Source organism: Branchiostoma lanceolatum, chromosome 1, assembly GCF_035083965.1.
Source record: "Branchiostoma lanceolatum isolate klBraLanc5 chromosome 1, klBraLanc5.hap2, whole genome shotgun sequence".
In the NCBI taxonomy this organism is placed as follows: Eukaryota; Metazoa; Chordata; class Leptocardii; order Amphioxiformes; family Branchiostomatidae; genus Branchiostoma; species Branchiostoma lanceolatum.
In genome coordinates this window covers 23,104,132-23,125,104 of record NC_089722.1, presented here as the reverse complement: position 1 = coordinate 23,125,104, position 20,973 = coordinate 23,104,132, and the positions used below count along the sequence as shown (strand labels likewise).

Sequence of the window (20,973 nt, the reverse complement as noted above, 5' to 3'; positions counted from 1 at the left end):
CTGTCAAAAGCCCTTATCGTGACCAGATTAATCAAGATCCTATTTTCTCTAGACAGAACATTGTTTGTGGTGTATAATTTCACATCCTTAAGGGGGGGGGGGGGGCATCTTGTACCCGTGACTGTAAGTACATAAATTTGCTCTCCGAACTGAAAAAAAAAGAGACTTTTCTTAAACGTTACTTTGAGGCATTTATCTTTTGTCAGCTACGGTGTGTCGAATCGTTCAACACAGCAGACCTTTGGAAAACACTGCGCAAACATTTAGAGAGGGTCGTTACAGTAATTAGTATTACCCAGACCATATGTGAGGAGAGAAATCAGCCGGTTTGGGCCACTAAAACAATTTATGTTGTCATAATTTGTCTGACCAACGTGACTTATATGTAGTTAAGTTAAGTGCCTCTTCAGACTTAACATCATAAACAGTTTATAACAGTTTTCGTCAAGGCAACAAAACGAGACAACGTGACCGACCCCTTACTTGTATGCAAACAATTTTCTGTCGTGACAAATCGATATTACAAACTGTTTAGAACCGTTCCTTAGCCTGTTTTACATCGGTATGCCCCTACCTGTGAGAAAAATGTTTCGTTGTGCAATGACTAAGTAAAAAGTTTACATTCGGCATGGCATGATTTCCTTTTTGCATTGTAGGATTTAGACAAAGTTTGGAATTTTAATTCGCGACAAGCCATGTGATTAAAAATGTCTTGGTTCCCAGGCACCCTCCTATTGAATTGCTCAGTATAAATGTCTCCGTGTACATGTTCGATTGCCAAGTTTGGTAAAGGGTGATCAGTAAAATTTGTCAGAAGCAAAACAATGCAAGCGCTTGTAAAGCTTAAAAGATGAAAAGTTTGTAGGCAGGTAAAATATACATCTACATTGTAGATAAACTACTAAGTAATAGAATTACTGTAATGAGTTTGTTTATGAATGGAATCTATTTTAGGGAACTTGACCAAGGTAAAGTAAAGTAACTTTTAAAATCAGTGGATGTATGTTTTTGTCAACATTTTAACTCTTTGATTCATGTTAAACTCACGATAACTGTGTGTACGATATGTGTGCATGATATGTGAATAACAAGCAGTTATGTATGTGTAAAAACTACATACAGCATCTTTTTCTTAAGATTAATGGCCATTCTTGTCAGTACAGTAATACAGTCAAGATTTCAACTGTACCATAACATGATGTTTTGAATCTTCAAATAACAAGAACAGCAGTTCCTAATTTAAAACACATCTACCACATGCAGAACAGGAAATAAAAACACACCTGGGGGGCGGATTGAAGGGGCTGTTTTTGTAGCTTTTATAAAAAGCTAAAAAGACTTGAGTCTCCTAACCTACTGTATTGTGTTGTTTGGATATAATGTAGTTTGACATTGTCAGGAAATATCCTACTAAGAAAAGTTGCAGAGATGCACATTATGCACATTTTGCAACAAAAAATACAACTAAGATATGGGTGAAGGATGTTTAAATGTTGTCTTGCCCCTCTATCTTATCTTTCTTGGAGCGACCCTAGGCTTAATAGAGATTACGAATTTGTGTTACGCAGTTTGAACCTGTAGGAATAAGTCTGACAGTATGCAATATAGACAGAGGTGAAAATCTAAACTCCTCACACTTTACTTACTGATACCATACATGTTGTAAATGTATTTGTACTGGTACTGAATTCCTCGGTGACATCAATTAACTAAACGATATAAAGGAGAACATAAAGACTGTAGTTTGAGGCTGTTTTTCACCATTTGTTCAATCTGAATTTCTAACAAATATTCCCTGACAGTCTGTTGTCATGGCAACCTAACCATGTCCACCTGTGTGCCAGGGTTAGAGTAACAAGTGCCTGACTACCATCTCCATGGGAGGGGGGTGGAATTCCTGATAGGAAAAGGCTGGAATTCTGCCCTATCTTAGTTCAGTACGACTGTTTGATCCATGACAGATTTAGCTGGAAAAGGTGGCATGTTGGCAGGCTAATGTAATTGAGTCAGGGACCAACAGAGTTTTAGGGGCACAAATAGCAGAGCTGGAAGTTGGCTTAGGACGGTTAGGTAATGAATAAGGTACAAAGTGGTGTGGGAGGGTGGGGGGTAGGGTTGTTATGGGTCCTAACCACTTGTATTTATGACAAACATGTAAGCTATTGTTCTCTTTGACATGCTTTGTTTGATTCCTGAAGGAAAATTCAAAGGATAAAATCATATTTTTCTCCCTGCTGCCAAGTCCCTATCTTTCTAACTTTTAGATTAGAGTATAATCAAAATACTTAAGCTAATACTTTACCTATGACTTAATGTTGCATATTCTGCATCAAAACATGCTAAATATAGGACATAAAGATGTTGTCTAATATATATATGTACCTATAGGTAAAGCAAACCATTTATTCCTCTCCAGGTAAAGATTTGGTAATTAGTAGCCCAGACAATAGATATTCCTGAGGTTATTGTAATGTCTGTCAGTGGGAGGTGAAGATATGATCTTATCTCACACTGTCATCCTAGCCTTTTTGATTGGAACCATATCTTCAGTGGGAGGGACTCCAGTAATTGAATACCATTCATGCCCCTTTATAACCTGTTGGTCAATACACAACGCATTGTTATACTTACAGATACCTTTATTTGTGAACCATTCGTGTGGTACAAAGATGCATCTCTGTATATGAAGATAGTTTGCAGAAATTTGTATGGTCAAAGTTTATAAAGATTCTGTAGCAACAGTTGGTTAGGTTTGTGGCAGGCCAGACTGGAAGACTGCCAAACTGGGTGTATTCATGGAGAATGATGGGGTTTATCACACCTTCAAAAATCACAACTGAACTGTGAAACTGCCACACGTTCTGAACTGTATTTAGAACAAATTCTTACTTGTAAGGAGATACTAACATAACAGTTAGTTTTCAAAAATGTGACAGATGGAACCTTGGGATATTCAGCTAAGCTAGTACTAGTCATAGTTTCTCTTACTTTGTGTTACATACATATATGATGCGCTTTCTTTTGCCCCCCTCCCCATTTTGTTTGTCCAGCCTAAACATACAAAATGTACATGTACATTGTAGGGGTGTACAGTTAGTTAAAGTGCCCCTCCCCATCATAAATATGTTGGTTAACGGTAGGACCTCTCCCAAATTGAGTTTCTCTTTTGTAAAATGTTCCAAAGGCTTCTTGTTTTTGCTGAGAAAAAAACATAAATCACTTTTCCTCATTATGGACTTGGAGAAAGGAACAGTATACCATATCATCTCACCATCTAGTCCAAACACCATACAGACCCATTCCTGAGTGCCTGATAAGGACAATATGTGGTTTGCCAGCAAACTGGCGAGATGTTTACTCTTTACTTCAGGTGGGGTGAAATTTCCCCATTGCTTGGAGATTGATACATCCGTATGATCTAGGTAATGGTTCACTTGTGGTTGTGTGATGGCCACAACTTCTCTGGTAGTTTTTGTTTGTCTATGATTGTTTCCGTATATAGAGTCATAGCTTTTAAACTTAAACATCATTAAGTTCGTTAACTTACTGAAACAAACAAATGGGAAAAGAAAGACACTACAGGATTATTATTCTGCGACTTTTCAAGAAAAGTTGCCAGGTTAAAGGGGTAATAAAAGAGGTTGGATTGGGTGTATTTGAAGGGTATGACAGCGTAATGTAGATAAAGTGGGGAAGGAGTCAATAATAAAAGTCGGGAATGAAATATAGCAGGCTTACCTACCATGGCAATATCCCCATTTATATTGTTCTTCTAGAGTATGTTTCTTTTTTTAGCTTACCTGTGTAGTTAAAATGTGGGAAAGCTTGTGCTATTATTATTTACTCCAAATGTTTCTAAAGATCAGTCAATTTAGGTTTTACTAGCACTGTGATGTTTGCCTAGTACTGTATTATGTTGTGTATGTGACCATAGGGTATATGGTTAACACAGGGGGTGGTGATAACTATTGCTTAATGAATTATTTACCCATTTACTTGCACATCAGCTAGATTGAATGGGACTTCTCTCCATTATTGGGTGGGAGATGGCATTTTTATTGGGGTTGACGTGATGATAATGGAAGAAAAAGACACATTTCAGTGATCAAAATCAATTCTAGTTAACTCGCTGTGCTGTAAGGATGGGGCATAGTGCCATTGTATAGTCAATATGTCCGAAAGAGCTGGTAAAATGATGTTTTCTCATATTCAGTATTGCTGAAATAGTAGCTATTTACAAGTCTGTGGATTGCATTTTATCACTGTAAGTAAATCACTAAATGTATTCATCTATATAGGAATGAAAATTTAGTCCATCTAATTTGGTTGTTAAGACAAAAACTTTTCACCATTTAGTATATGGGTCTATTGGTATATTATATTATAACTTATATTTATAAACTTATAGGCTTTCCCATAGTTGTTTTTTGCAACACCTCGGTATTTAGTCTTTTTTTGAATAAATTTTCATACCCCGGTATCCGTACAGGTTGACTTTGCAATAACATTGCATTGTTGATTTACAGCGATATAATTCTGTAACCAAACAATGTCTCATGCCCATTTCCAGGGAGATCCCCCTACAACTATGCACGAACCCAACAGTTCAACAAAGGCCTTATTCCTGGAGAAGGTACGACAGAGTAACGCCGCGTGCCAGAGTGGAGACTTCAACCTTGCCATTCGGTTATACTCCGAGGCTATAGAGTTGGACCCCAACAACTACATCCTGTACAGCAACCGGTCCGCGGCCTACGTTAAAACCGGACAGTTCGACCTGGCGCTGGAAGATGCCGTTAAGGCGAGAGACCTGAATCCGAAATGGGCAAAGGTAAGACATAACCGGCATTAACATTAATCGGGCAGGTTTCCTAAATTTGCCACTTTGGAAAACAGTGGGTTTGAGAGATCTCTAGTGCAGCACCCCCCGGGTATGCACAGTTTAGATATAGGAGTGCACTATACTGGGAGACGTTGGGTTGGAGATCTGTTTGGATATATCTTTTGAGGGTGGCGGAATTATGTACCCTGGTGGATTAATGTTAGTATACAGGGATTTCTATCAAGATTTAAGACACTTAGTTTTAATTTCACATTCATATCATACAGTACCACTTCTACCATTCACCTTGTATTGTGCTCTACAAACAAGTTTTTGATTAAATGGAGATATCTGACCCTAGGTCACAACGTGCAATTATAGGATGTATGTTGTGCTTCTGATTGAAGAACCAGTGGCAGCGAATGCTGAGCTATGTTTTCTTCAGTTACAAAATACACACACCTGTACACCAACTATGTACACACTAACCATGGCATGAATAACTCTGAAGAGCAAAAAGTACAGTCATCACAAAAGTGACCTATATAGGGTACATACTGCTAGAATTTATTAAGAGAATGAGCTATACGTTTCTGTTACTTTGGGAAGTGTGCCATTTTATCCTGACTACTCAATGTAGGGATGTAATAGAATATTACAGTTATTTTCACATCTCTACAATACTATCAAACTATACAATACAAACACATATACAGGTAAGTGTCAATCCGTACAAAATAATCTCTGTTGCTATGTAAGTGCCTATGTACAATTCAGGGATTCAATAGAATATTACAGTTATTTTCACATTTCTATAATACTATCATACTACACAATACTAACACATATACAGCAGGTAAGTGTTAGTCCTAACACAATGATCTCTGTTGCTATGTAAGTGCCTATAATTCAGTACCGATGCCCAAAGGTTTCCTTTTTTGTCTGGTTTTCTTTACCAATCTTAGTCATGCAAAAATGATCCCAGTCAAGTTGATCCCAGGAACGATAGCCTGTTGGCTGAATGTATGTCAGGTTAACTTACGAGCATAGCTGGAATAGTTGGAGATATTATCTGGTGCCTGAGCACCATTGCCTACAGGTGTGTATAAGATACCCGACGACCATGGATGTATCTTCAGTTGGCACGTCTCCACATACAACCACTTAAAATAATGTTCTTTATTGGGACAAAATTACTCAGTGTTGCAAAAGGTATGCTTTTAGGAAGGTATTCGTCTGAATTTAGCTCCTGATTGGATGAAGAAAGAAAGGTGTAGAAAACTGTGGTTTCTAATTGGGCCTTGTTGCCATGACAAACATAACAGTAACAGACAGCATTTACTATACATTATGTGCCCTCACTTGCCACTCTCCCATTTGTATAAGTAGACTCGCAGAGTGTTCGACTATTATAAGTGAGTAGACACTTGCTTGGGGGTGCCAAACCATCAGGTGGTGATTAACGCCACATGACATCGGCGTCATGCTGAGCATCATAATGGGGATGTGATAGCTGGCTAGGTACCCTGCCTCAGGAGATAGGACCATCTGCCTTCCCTTTTATAGGGACTTTAGATGCATCTGGATATCCGTGTACTTCTGAATAGTCAGGCGGAATAATTAACACATTAGGGGGTCCATTATGTACACATTGTGATCAGGAATTGTTGAGGTCGATTCAAAGTTTACGCAGACATGATCCAACCTCTCTAATCAAGGAATCGTTGTTGTCCTTCGGTAAGACCGTAAGAATGTCGCTTGTGGTGTTTTGTAAGATTCTTGAGCGGTTATGTTATAACGACGTTTGGCGGTGGTCCAACGTCAGGCAGGGTAAACTGCTATTTTGTCAGACTGTCTCCTCCTCCCCTTTGATGTCAGCCATACCGACAGAGGTCAAGTTTGTGGCAAACCCTCCTCACCTGCCTGGCTGCCGTTCTATGCACCGTGCGTGCTCTCCGGCCCCCCCTAAGTCATCTCCAAGCCAAACAGACACACACAGCAGCATGAAGTATGACAAAATCTAACCCTGGTGGGGTGTTTTGAACCAATAGTGTGAAGGAGAAGTGTACACTGGGTGTAGCAGGCCAAGGCTGACTGAGTGGGGTACTAATTGGTAGTGACAGCTGGCATTTTTCACCTGATAAAACCTACCAAACAACCCAAGCTGCCGAACAGATTGTACCAGCATGACCACCATTTTATCTGATGTTAGGAAAGATATCTTTACCAAGCAACAGACGTATTCACAAGTGTAACACAGTCTGTACAGGTTCACTGTAATGGTTCAGGTGTGCGCTACTGTAGTCTGCATTGTTTGATGTTTTGGAGAAGTAGGTTAAACTAACAGGAAATCACAACAGCTGAAGGCTTTTGCAAGTCACTAATTACTTGTGAAAAATCACCTGTACAAAGAATTTACATTGAATGGTAATGACAGACACAAATGTACAGTTCTGATTTAGTAGTTGGGCTTTGAGACTTTCCAAGAGTAAAAGGACATGTCAAGATGCCAACTTATATGTAAACAGTGTTTCTAATCCTGTACTAGATTTATGAAAGGTTGTGGTAATGTTAGGTAGTCAGAAAAGGTGTAAGATTACCAGACAGCGATTCCTAAAATGTTGGAGTGGTTTATGAGAATTCCGACCCTGTTTATTGTTGTTAATGCACCAGGTCAAAGATTACAAGTGAAAGGAAACATGCCTGCTCGTACTGTAGTAGTACCCATGTCTACTCAACTTACAGGAAAACCCCTGTTTCTTTTTATATAATAGTTATTTGACATTGTGTATATGTATGAATTGATCAGTGTTATTTTGAATCCATAAATGAGCGAGATATACTTTGATTTGACGGAATAATGATCCTACTACATAGTAGAAAAAAGCCAAAGTAATTTTTGCATCATCATCTTGATTTATTATTGTTGTTTGTTTAGTTTGTTGTTTTTGTTTACTTGTTCCAGTGTTGTGATAGATCTTTTCTTTATTTAGGATGACTTATTCTTAAGGAGTGGAAAGAAAAACAAAGATTTTCCCCTGACAACAAAGTGTGCTCAAATAGTTGGGACAATTTTCAAGTTTTGGAAAAGATCTAGGTTGGACCATAAGTGTTTGTTTAGATATGTATCAAGGATACATTCCCTAGATTCTTGCTAATGTGATAAGGTCTCTTGCAACAGGGTCACCAGTACTTAACGGATGACATTTTTCCAACATTATGTCAATCCAAGGATGGTCATTTGTAAGTTGAGCTACAGCTGACCTTTAGAATATAAGTCTTCCGTAGCATCCGTGGTTTAAAAAGAGGGAAAACAAGAAGGGGTCAACAAAGGTAGAAATGTTATTCTTATAGTGCAAAGGCTTCCAGTTGTTACTTTATATAGGTCGCAGGTAAGGTAGCAGAAGGGCAATAAATGGTCGCCAAGTTTTAACGTCTCGGATCAGTACATGTATAAAGTCCGGTGTCGTTTTGATCCAGCGATTCTTTAGTTTCTAGAGGTGCGGAGCTGCAACCCGAGAAGTCGGTGTTTTGGGTTGCACTGTAGCTAGGATTACCACCGGTCAGGAGTCCATTTCCTACAACTGACCAATCACAGAGCAGCAGGCCCCGTTCAAATTGGCAGCACACAATGGCGCTGTATTTTTGTGGCCCCCTCACATTATTTGACCTGTTACCTGATAACTATAGGTTCGCTGAGAATCTGTCCCTCATGTTCATGTTGTAGAAGTGTGAAAAGGATTATGAGAGAAGGTAAACTGTTTAACGTGCCAAAAATGTGAAGGAAACTTGTCCAAGTGGCTCTTTTAGAGGCGGATTGGTTTCTTTTTCTGAGGCAGTCATGCCTTGGTTCACCCTTAGCATGCCAGCCTATTGTGCCAGGGAGGGGACTCTTGTTTGCCAATTATTCGTGGTCCTTTCGTTACCACCAGGCGAAACAGGACAAGCAGCTCGGCACCTGCTCCGGGCATGCCGCACTCATCCCGTGTTACGACACGCTCAGCGCAAGAATTAGCGGAAACCTGGAAGTTTTTCATTTCGTCATGTACCATTACGGGCGAGCGACGTGCGGGGTATGGCATGGCCGCGTGTGTGAAGAGGGTCTGAGAGCATGGAATCTTGAGAATGAACATTAGAGAAAAGTAAATAAACCTGACTGTTGTCAAAGGACTTACACCAAAAAAGTTTTAACCTTTAACACTGCGTTGTTGCCCTGCATCACCACCTTTGTACTGGTGACCCCCAGAAACTACTGTAAATGATGAAGCAGTTTTAGGTTTTCAAATATGCTGATGTTGTACAGAGGCGGCGGCACGAAATTTTGAATGGGGGGGCGAGATAAGTTGAGATGTAATGTCACTAAGACGAGCGCCGAAGGCGCGAGGCGTCGCACCGAAGGCGCGACAATACTAGGGGGGTCCGGGGGTATGCTCCCCCGGGAAATTTTGAAATCTAGACCCTCTGAAATGCTATTTCCTGCATTCTGAGGGGCAAATTTTGCTGGAAGAGTAAGCTAAGTTTAATGACATCTCTATTTGTAAAAAAAAAATGCAGAAAGGTTTCAGCTTGATTTTGGGGGAACGGCGCCCTCCCGACATATTTTTCCGCCAGAGGCACGACATGCTCCCACAGGAAAATTCAAAATTCTTGACCCATTGAAACGCTATTTCCTGAATTCTGAGGGGCAAATTTTGATGGTAAAGTAATCTAAGTTTAATGACATCTCTATGTGTGACAAAAAATACAGAAGGGTTTCAGCTTGAGTTTTGTTGGACGACGCCCTCCCGACATATGATTTTTCCGCCGGAGCGCGACATTGAAAACTTTAAAATTTTGACCCATTGAAACGCTGTTTCCTGAATTTTGAGGGGCAAATTTTGCTGACAAAGTAAGCTAAAACGGTCAATGATATCTCTATATATGAAAAAAAACCAGACGGGTTTCAGCTTGAGTTTTGGGGTGCGACGCCCTCGAGCCCTCCCGACATATTTTTCGCCGGCGGCAACGTTCTCCTCCGGGAAAATGTTGAAATCTTGACGCCCTGAAATGCTTTTCCCTGAATTTTGAGAGGCAAATTTTGCTGATAGATTGAACAAATACAGAAGGGTTTCAGCATGAGCTTTGGAGGGCGACGCCGTCCCGACATATACGCAGGCGGCGCAACAATCCTAGGGAGAACAATCCTAGTATGCTAACGTACGTCAGAGAAAATTTTGAAATCTTGACACTCTGAAACGCTATTTCCTGCATTTTGAGAGACAAATTTTGCTGGTAGAGTACGCTAAGTTAAGAAAATCTCTGTCAGTGAAAAGATTCACAAGAGTTTCAGCTTGATTTTTGGGGGGGGCGACGCCCCCCCAACATATTTTTCGGGGGGGGGCAGCCGCCCCCCTTGCCCCCCCCTGTGCCGCCGCCACTGTTGTACAACATTTATTGTAACTTGCCAACATATTCAACTGCAAAATATTATTTTTCATCTTATGAGTTGTCCCAATAATTACTGTTCAACTACAATGCATTCATATGTTGTTTACCTTGCCGTGTTGACTTTTGATAACTGATCACATAACATAACAGCATTGACAGAACTTTACTATGATCTTTGATTAAAAGCAAGCCAAACAATACATCCATCTATCAAACAAAATTATTAGGGAAATGATACTTGGATATCGAGAAATAAGCACATTTATATGTATAATTGCAATGATAGCTGTAGAACAGACCTTATTGTGGCGACCAAAAGAAGGCCAACTGAAGGTAAATAGACCTGATAGAACAAAGAGCTTGTTAGAGCCTTTTGGAAGATCCTTGAAGGCATTGATAGGCAAGACTAATGCATTCTCCATAGGATTTTGTCCTAGTACTGTCTGAAGTTTTGTCTATTGCATTTCCCTTGCTACAGCTTGAAGCTTCAATTCTATATCAACTGCCCATTGTTAAATCTACATATTGAGAAATGTATGCAAATATACCAATTTAGAAACCCTTATAACTAAAGATGCATCAATCCAAAATCCTTATTTGTAAGTGGGACACATTTCCACCCATCTCTTCTATTGGACAATTGTGTACACTCAGGTGGAACTAATGGATTTTCCTTGTTTGAAGTCTATGGAATTCCAATTAATTTTGGAGGAAGTGTCTTGACTAGAGCGGAATTCTTTAGATGACCTGCCACCTGACATGTCAAGAATCAAAGAAAAGCAAAGTTCATGTGAAACGTTCGGTATATTTATATCCATATTTGTGCAGAACATTCTTGGGAGATGTGGAATTCCTTAGATCTACTGGGTATGAACAGGAAAAGGGCTGTCTCCTGCCTTCAAGTGTAGCAATTTTAGATTTTTATATCAAGTCTAGGTCAAGAGATATTGTGTTCATCTTAATATATTAAGTCTTAGTCAGTGCTACCGGTATGTATGATATCATTCCAAAATATTGTATATACTACTAGCTGTGAGTATACTACTATTTCTGGTACAAGTAACATGGTACTCTTCCTTGGGAGCTAAGGAAAATGGTCTCTGTTTGAAGAAAATATGCTCCTCCCCATCTTCAACTCAATCTAAAGATAGGTGAGTCATTCCAGTACTAGGATTGAACAAACAAAATCCATTAAAACATACATATGATATAGAGGTCTATTTAAAGTATTTTACATTTTCCATGTGTAACTAATGATAAATCCTTGCTAGGCAGATTTTAATCTAACTTGTACATGTAGTGTCGTAAAATGTGCTATTAGTTAATTTATTTATGACATACATGTACATGTACAGAAAACTATAAGCAGTCAAATTATCTAGATGATTTAACTTCCATCAGATAAACACTGAGATACAAGCAAGTTAGTGAAACCAGAAAATACATGACTGATAATTCTTTGAAAATGGATATACTCTAAATCTTTTGCCCCATTACTTTTGACCTATCAACAGAAAACAAAACCTTCTAACCAGTCAAATTATCCAGGTGATTTGACTTCCATCAGATAAATTAAATAATACTGACATACATGCAAGTCAGTGAAACCAGTATCTTTTGCCTTTAGACCACACCATCTTATTTCCTTGGTTTCTGAACATTTTGAAGGGAAAATGCAGCTAGCTGTCAAAATGAAGTCAGAAGGCTGGGAGGAAATTTGCACGTTACTACACATATATTCACTCCCTAAAACTGTGTATACCATTGTACAGGCCTCGGGCTTTGTTTTCAATTTGTATTATTTGTTAGAACCAACAAATACAATTGGTGTGGCCTTATAGCTCAAGATATACATGTATAAACGTTATAGCACGTCTTCTAGACAAAGTTTTCCTTCCCCTGAGGAGGTGTTTGTGTAAGACAACCTGCCATGCTCAGGTCTGGCAGCAAATATTTGGGCAGGTCGACCAAGTATGCAAAGATAAACTGGGAGGGACATGAAGTAGCTTGCAGCTGGTGGCAGTTTCAAACAGTTAGGCATATTTTAAACTTACCTAACTATGCAAAATACAGGTCTTTGATCTGCTACGATTCTGTCACTGTCACCAATTGTTTCTTAACACTCAAAAATTAAATGCATTTTTAAGATTTATTGTTTCAGAGGTGGCAGCTCAATGGAAAATGACAAACATATTATAGTGCTTAATACGGCCGGTATCCTCGAGTGTTAATAACACGGCGTACTTGAGGTTTTGTATTTGGACAGCTGCATTGTGTGGAACACTCATGGTGAAAAGGCGATAATTTTCCATCCATGGGAGAAAAGCATGTTTAAAACATAGCTCTTGAGCAATCCGCAGGTCTTTTATCCTTTGTGATTTGTTGGTCAAGTTGTCCAAATGAATAAGCAAGAAAGCAAATGTATGGGAAAGAATGGGTATGATGGTTAGACAAACACTGGATGTTTACATGATGTCTTCCATAGCAGCTAGATGGAATTTGGCCTCGTCTGTCTAAATTAAGACATGTATAACTGTTGAAACTTTTTTCTACAAACCATAGGACTCGAAATTACTAGATTTCTGATTAGTCTCTTAAACAGTTTCAAGCATTTTATACACACAAGATATAGGTGTCAGAAGATCCCACTGGCAAACTCTCTAGTCTAGACAAATGAAAGGTATCAATACAGACTTCTCAAAGTATTTGGACCTGAGGCACTGTTTTACTCCATTCAAACTGCTCTCCTTTTTTTCACACAATAAAGTCAGCTGGTAACAAAAGCCTCACACAGGCACACTTTTCCTTTTCTGGAACAGTTTTGACAAAGAAAGCCTCACGCTGTTTTATGGACCTCCTGTAAATCAAAAAATAAAGCGGTTGTCCGGCATCTTTCTTATTTCTTGAAGACTCCTTGCAATAAATCAGACCCCAAGGAAGCAGGTCTTCTTTGTGTGTTCTTGTTAATGGTCTGATAATTGGCTTGTAGTGTTGGATTTATTTACTCTGGAGTTTCTGTGATGTTTCTCACCCCACTGTGACCACTTGACACACCAGGGGGAGGCACTAAATCACTCATGTCTCTCTCAGGACTGTTGAAAGGCTTCTCTAGGAAAATGCATGTGAAGAATTCAATACATAGGAACCTATAAATGCTCAATATGAAATTACTAATATGCATATTTCATGTACCAACATTTTATTACTGGTGCAAAGGTTGTGGATTTGAATCAGAATTTTTAATCTCTCAAAAACTTGAACTTTTATAATTTTAATTGAATTGAAACTGACTGCTGTTGCCTTTCTATTATACTAGTATTTTCATACTTTCTATAATACTTTTCTTTTGAGTAGTTTTTTTTTAAATAGTCATAATGTCTAAAGCTTCCAGATTTTTACATACATATACATAATGTTATATCAGAGAGACAACATAAATAGATAAAAATAAATAAATAAATGAATAAATAAAATAAGGGTTATACCACATTGTGGCAGGATTAAGGTTGCATATGACTTCTGAGTGATTTGATGCAAAGCAATAAGGAAAAAAATCACTACTATAGCCTGCTTAGTACTATTTGTACATGTTGACACATGTGCACAGTAAGCATTGTTAGTGCTAAAAGAATGCTATCTGTTTGAAGCTTACTTTGAATAGGTAATTCTACAGATACATTTGATACTCTAGCCTATGTTAGTGAAAAACTGGTTATACAAGAGACCTACAATGTAGCAGCTGGCCAATTCATCATCCAGCAAAGGTTCATTAACCTCTGCCTATCAAATTTTCTTGTAAGACAAATCCTCGCAAATTGCCCGCCTTTCTTTTTGTGTGCAGTCAGCTTATTGGCGGAAACCTGTCATAATTTCATCTCCTTGCTAAAAGACTTAACGTCATAGCCCAGAAGATAGAATCTTCAAGATAACTACAGTTTGAAGAAGGTAACCCATCCAAGTACCGGAAGGCACCCATCACTATGGTAGAAGTTGACATCGTTAGCTATTGTCCAATGAAAAGAGGGTGGGATTTTTCAATCATGTGGGGAGGGGCAGAGGTAATGTTGTTTTGACTGGTTCCTGGTAGGGGGCCCTGATAGATGATTCCATTATATCCCTAGGGGTGGTCTCTAACTAGTAATGTTACCTTCTTGTTTGTTTAGTAAAGAGGTGTGGAAGTGTGTGGAGTATTTCCTATAACACCAAACTGTTGGATGTTTGTTTGATTGAAATTGCAGGCTCTAGATTCTATAAATAGATGTCTTGATAACTTGATACAGGTAAGTTAAATAAATCTTCAGATAATTCTTTGAAATGATGTTTCAGACAATATCCTTGCACTGCATGCCTCGTTTAGTTATCATTTTTGCAGGTAGTATTTTTTGTTCTGTTTAATAATTCTGTTGACTAAATGTACAACAAAGTTACTTCTGCAACAGAACACTTAAGATTCAAGAATGTTAGTTCTAATTATGTGTTTTTGAGTAGCTACTTGCTGAAACTAACGAACTTTCATTTTTTCTAGAATCTGAAACATGATGATTTTGTATAACTTTGATTTAACTGAAAGGCCACCGCTGTGTAACAGAGTCGATAATGAAATTCCCTGTCAGCGATGTCATTTCAAAACAAGAGGGAAGATGTGAGGCTGCCAAGTGTCAGTTTGCCACCTGATACAGGTGCAGGGGTCCTGTTTTTAAGAACACCCTGGTAATTAAGTAGCCGGGATCCCATCTTATCTCAAATATGCCTCATCCTGGTGTAATAGTTGTTTTCCGGGGTATCCGGTAAAAAAACAAGCAGCTCCAAAGTAACAGGTCTGTGCAAACAACCTAGCTTCCAGTATCATGCTCACTTCGGTTGTTGTCTTTTTGTACTAAAACATGATAACAGGGCATCTGGCACACTCTCTGGGAGGTCTGTTGGAAACCACAGGTTCTAAAACAGTGCAGGGGATGTCAGTTAGCTTGTCATGCTTGTAGAAGAAACCACACTCATCTCTTGTCTGTCACTACATTTGTATACTGTTTTTGTAAACTACATGTAGCAAAATATCCTATGAACTGTATGTAGGAGACCTTGGTGTAAGGCTTGGTTTCTATGAAGCCTAAGTGTGTAGTCAGATCTTGCAGGAGTTTCAGAAACCAGAGGGAATCAAAGTCTTATTAACCAGGGATATACAGTGGAATGTAAAGTTTTGAATGAAATGTGACTGGCTGTTTTAGGCCTTAGCTGTTGAAAGGGGTCAGCAACTACATTTGCCTAACTGTGTGATTATGACTGTGTCTGAAATCTGCCTAACTAGATGGTACCAGTACCATTAGACAGACAGACATGCTTACCGGAACTGGGGTTAGATGGCTGGCTTGAATTTTAATAACTAATGTGATAAGTAATTTGTAGCCAGCGCAAACTTGAAAAGTAATTCAGGTTTCAATAGTGGACACAAAAGTCTAACTTTGATTGTTGCAAATATTTGACAAGAAAAATGTTTCGATATATCCTACTGCTGAATCTTTGGGATAGATGCTATCGGGAATGTTTTTGTCCTATAATATAGACTGCAAAATATATTGGTACAGTACAGTGATTACATTCAACTCAATCAACATTATGTGGCAGTGCACAAGGTGTGTTGTTTGAAAAGTCCATACCCAATTCTTGATAAGGTAAATCAATCTTTTAGTAGGGCTTCCATCTGTTAGCACTTTGAGGTTCCATTACTCATCGACTGCATATACCACTGGATAGAATTGATATCTACCCTGCAGGCATGGGATGATGGAGTGATATCAGCAAAGTACAGCCCCTCTTCCAAGAGAAACCACCTGATCCCAGGGATACTGGTGATTTATGTAAAAGTGATTTCAAAATCATGCCAGCAACAGCAGGGAAACTTGCTCCTAGGCATGCCAGGTACAGACATAAAAATAAAAAATTTGAAGCTGATACCATTCTAGCTGACATGTTTTGTGTTATAGGAATTGACCTTGGAAACACATAAGAATATATCATAAACTGTTAAGTAGAAAAATGCCTACATGGTGTAACATATATGATAGCATCACTTCAGTTATCTTAATGAATGGTAATTGGCCGTCAAACAGGGTGTAACTTCTTTGCTTTTTTAATCCTTTCCAAAACATGTGGAACCTTATCTCAGGTGGGTCCAGACTTGTAGACTCCTCGAGTGACAGGAGACCAGATTTAAGATTAAGTTGTCTGGGGAGGAGGTTGTTCAGTCGACTGTCTTAAGCCAGGTGAAAGAAATGACCTTGTCAAGTTCATGACAGATGTATCTCAATGTAACACAGTCACCGATTGGTTGGTTTTGTTGCCATGGTTATAGACAAACTCAGTCATAGTTTAGTATTACTCAGATACAATATGTTGTCCATAGCTGGCATATTTATTTTCTTTCTGGTAAGCAGTTGCAATTTTGAAACTGATAAGTATAATTTCTAATGTAACAACATGTCATTTCTCCTTAAATTCACTCCCTAGCAGAAGGTTACTGAATATTTCAAGTAGCATACTGGTAAACAGTACTTTTTTAAACCAGAGAAGAACAATATATTCACGGGACATAATAAATACATGTACATACAAAAAGATCTACTGAAAACCATGACTGGTTGAAAATTTAAATTTTCCCAAGGTGTGTATTTATATTCCTTAAGATGACAAAGGCGTAAGCAGCCCACCTTGGATGTATCAGGTAAAACAGGTGAAAACAGAGGCCCTACCTGACAGGAAGTATTAGCCTAGGTGTTTCAAAACTTCTGTAGTGTTGGCAGTATTGAACTACAAAGTTCTAAAACAACATCAGTAAAGTGTTTAGCAGGTCTTTCACTAGACCTTGTGTTTGGTCAAACTTTGTTGATATGACATTCCATAACATTTTCTCCCAGAAATAGGAGAAAGGAAACCGGAAGGAAATGTTGATTTTGTACCCAAGGCTTTGAACTTCATTTTACTACAGTTACAATTCTGCTTTCCAAAAGGCACAGTATTAAATTCTCTGACCATTCCTTTTCAAGTGTTACATACATTTAAAAGTTTTAGATTGTGATGGAAACTTGACAATGTTGAATTCGTAAATGTCCTTGACCTTGTTGTTGGCAGGCACAATGATGTATGCATCCCTTACCTTCTTCTGGCACCGTTCATCCATAAAGCCATATTCTCACGGAAAACAGCACTTACTGTTGACCACCTCCTAGTCTTACAATCACATAAGCGAAAAGCAAAGTTCTCATCTACCAAGATTTTGTCAGTAAACAGTACCTGTACCTATAGAATGACTTGTCTCCAATTTGTTACCTGCAACAAGTATATCTTTTAATAGGATTGCTTTTATTAGCCCGTAGAATGATCTCAAATTAATTCATGGCCTGAATTATTTAACTTTTCTGACTTTGTTAAAAGGGCCTCTGTCAGGAATACCTTAATTGATAAATGTCTTTCTCTTATAGAGATGACTTGATTCAGAGTTTTTGGCAAAGCACTTAAAGTAGCCAGGCACTTTGTGAAGGTCAAGGGGCTAAAGAGATGTCCCACTGAGCCAAGAAACGTGACAAGACAGAGGTGTCCATTTCCAGACAGGTGCCAGTGTGTCTGTTAGCTAGCCTAGCTGGATAGTCCAGATGCCAATGTCATCCTCTCCCTTTGCTCTTGGGCATTCATGTGGATGATTGAGATTCAAACACGTTGTACCCATCACAGTTGTTCAATGCTCAGGAATAAAGCCACTGTCACACACTCTACAAGCTTCGACCGCACTTGTTGTACGGTCCTGTATCTTTAAAATCAACAAAGAGTCGCGTGTAGTTTTCGCTTGAAAATCTACCCTATCATATCTAACAGGGTTTGGTGACCTGCGAGCACAGACTCATTGCTAAAAGTTGCGCGATGATCGAGAGAACGCTAGGCGTATTATTGCCGAAATTGTCATCTAGAGCTCGCAAACTCATCGGCCGATCGATTTTCGTGTTGTGTGATGGGCTGAACGAGTAGTTTTAGGGACAAGGCACAAGATGTCCATGAAAGATATGTCGTATGTAGAGATGCCAAGATGTCTGCATATTCTTGAAGATACTAGACAGTTTTAGCTAACTCTATAGTATAAGTCATTGTCACAGTGCAATCAACCCACAAAAAATTTGCAATAATGTCATGTCATGATTTAAGTACATTGCTTAAAGCTAGCCATTTAATGCAAGACTGAATTTGGAAAACTGAATGGAAGAATATACTTAGCCCTCTTGACCTGGCTGAAAAATTTACCCTCACCAATATGAAAGTAAATTTGTAGGACTGCTTTAAGAACTTTCCCTGTATATAAGACAATTGGCTAAGCCACCCTAATAAATGAGTCAATATGCCGGGTCATCTTTGTTCAGGTATGAAATTCTAAGACATATTGCACTGCTTGTTAAATCATTTTTCGTTCTCAATAATCAATGTACTACTGACAAGGAGCGCACTAGTCAATTGGCCTTCCCATATACATATAGACTGCAGTTTTACTGATTTGTGACCCCCAAGGTATGATGTCAAGAGACGACAATATGTCATCCGATTACCAATATCTATGCTCTTTGAAGTGTAGGAAAATCGTTTCGTAAAAAGCCTTGGTCCATTAAAGCCATGTTCGAGTCTTTTAACACTTTTTTTGAAGATGTTGCTACATAAATCGCTCACATGGTTTAAATTATTGATCTTTTATTCACTATTGCAATGCATGGAAGAATCTTGTTACAGCGACTTTATTGTTCGTATGAATTATTCCTTTTTTTACTGTTTCATACGCTACATTAAATCCTATCTTAAGAGATACTAGTGCATTGAAAACTTGCACGTAACCCTTGGTATAGCAGATTAATTTTTGATGTAATAACTTCTTGTTCATTGGCAAATATCAAACTTTTTCATTTGCCGTACAATTTTTCAGCAGGAAACTTTATTACAGCATAGGGCAAAGGAATAAGAATACAATACTTCTATAAAATGGTACAAGATAAGATCCTAAAAGTCATGATTTGTTTTTCCTAGGAAAGTGCTTTGTGAATTAAGACATCCCTCTCCAAGATGGTTGCTGTCCTTGTATCTGTCCCATGAGAAAGACTATAAAGTCATTGGGTGTAAAATCCACTTCCATATCATCATGCAAGTTTTATGCTGAAGTGGCCATTGCCCTTTTAAGCTAAAAGGAATGATACACCATTTCTATTTCATTGCCAGATACAGTTACACATGTATTTTGTTTGAAGTAACAACTGACTTGGCACTTCGTATACATCCGTACAAATAATATATGCATAGACAACATATGTGTTGTTAATTATGTAAAGATGAAGTCAGTACCTTTCAGTTATGCCATTTTCAACACCATTTTCTACATTTTGTTATTCAGAAATCAGATATTTTCTCACCATTGTATTGAAATGTATTTAGCCACCCTGAGTCACATGACTGTCACTTAGCCCCTGTGACCTGTACCTCCTGTTACAAACAGAGACATTTCTCTGGGACTGAGCTTTTTTTTTCATTCAAACAACTAGAAATGGAAGATGCATGGCTGCATTGTGTTCATAACCATGGAAACCAGTCCAGCCTTTCTTGGGGCTGTGTAAGGGGTTTTCTGCCACATACCTTTCCAGACATTTCACTTGCAACTCATGGGGGACATATTGAGGGCCCGAAAATGATAGTTTATAAATATCTGCAAGAACCGACTTGTACTTTGTTTTGATTTAAGAAATTCAGCAACCAGTAACACAGCAGTAAGACAGCATTTTCAATGGTAAAGACAGCACAAAATAAGTCAAAAGGAGACTTGTATTCCAAAAATTCTAAAATGCATAGTTTAAACCGCCCTTTCAGGGAGCTAGCTCATCTATGCACTAGTAGTACCATGCAGGAGACAATAAGAAAGAAACTTGCCTTCCTGCCTTTGTCCTCCCCCATTGGACCCTCCAATGTGCATTTCCATACTGCACCCTGTCCTATTGGCATATTCTACTGACTAGCAGGGGAGGTGAGGGGTCACGGGGCCAAGCAGTGAAAGGCATTATTATAACGGAGGCATAAAAGCTGTTGGATGACGATTCCTTTACAGATCGATAGAAATCATGCATATCACTGCACCTCGGAGACCAACATCGTGTTATGACTTTGTTTTACTGCGGAAGTGTGAGAGGTCGGTAGTTGGACTTGTTTGCAGTTCTCATCACGTTAAGGACCATGAGTGAAGTCACAGATTTTCCTGGCTAAGGAGGTTCTCAAGACGGGAGCAAAGAAAGTGGATTCACAGATGGAGTCAGGATTACTTTTCAAGATTTTACGCGATATTTTTGAAGACAAGAAGCAAGCCGTTTCTTCCTTAAGTCCACCCAGAGTTGGGGATTTCTTTAAGAAAATCTGCCCGGAAGTCTTGCCTTGTCTGGAGACAATGGTGTGCCTGTGATGTGCTGAAGAAGAGGACATCTTGTTGTCGGAAGATTTAAGCTGTATTAGGACAGGTAATATCAGCAGCAGTGCATGGTTTAGCCAAGGTTTTTGTGAGATAGAGAGGTAACTACTGTACTATAAGTTTAAATCTAGAATTCCACTTTCAGAACTCTACCAAATTTGCAATCATGCTAAATCTTTTATTATACACGTTCATAGAATTATAAGCAGTTGTTAAGGTGTAAAATATGAACAAGCCCACCTAAGTAAAA

At 38.7% G+C, this 20,973-nt stretch overlaps 1 protein-coding gene across 1 annotated transcript in view; it reads left to right on the top strand.

Annotated features, from left to right (window-relative positions):
- LOC136442302 (tetratricopeptide repeat protein 28-like) overlaps positions 1-20,973 on the top strand; it is a 52,849-nt gene that overhangs the window by 993 nt on the left and 30,883 nt on the right. Inside the window, exon 2 of the mRNA XM_066439088.1 lies at positions 4,571-4,831. Within this exon, the coding sequence (XP_066295185.1) occupies positions 4,571-4,831 (261 nt within the window). The remainder of the gene's footprint in view (positions 1-4,570; positions 4,832-20,973) is intronic.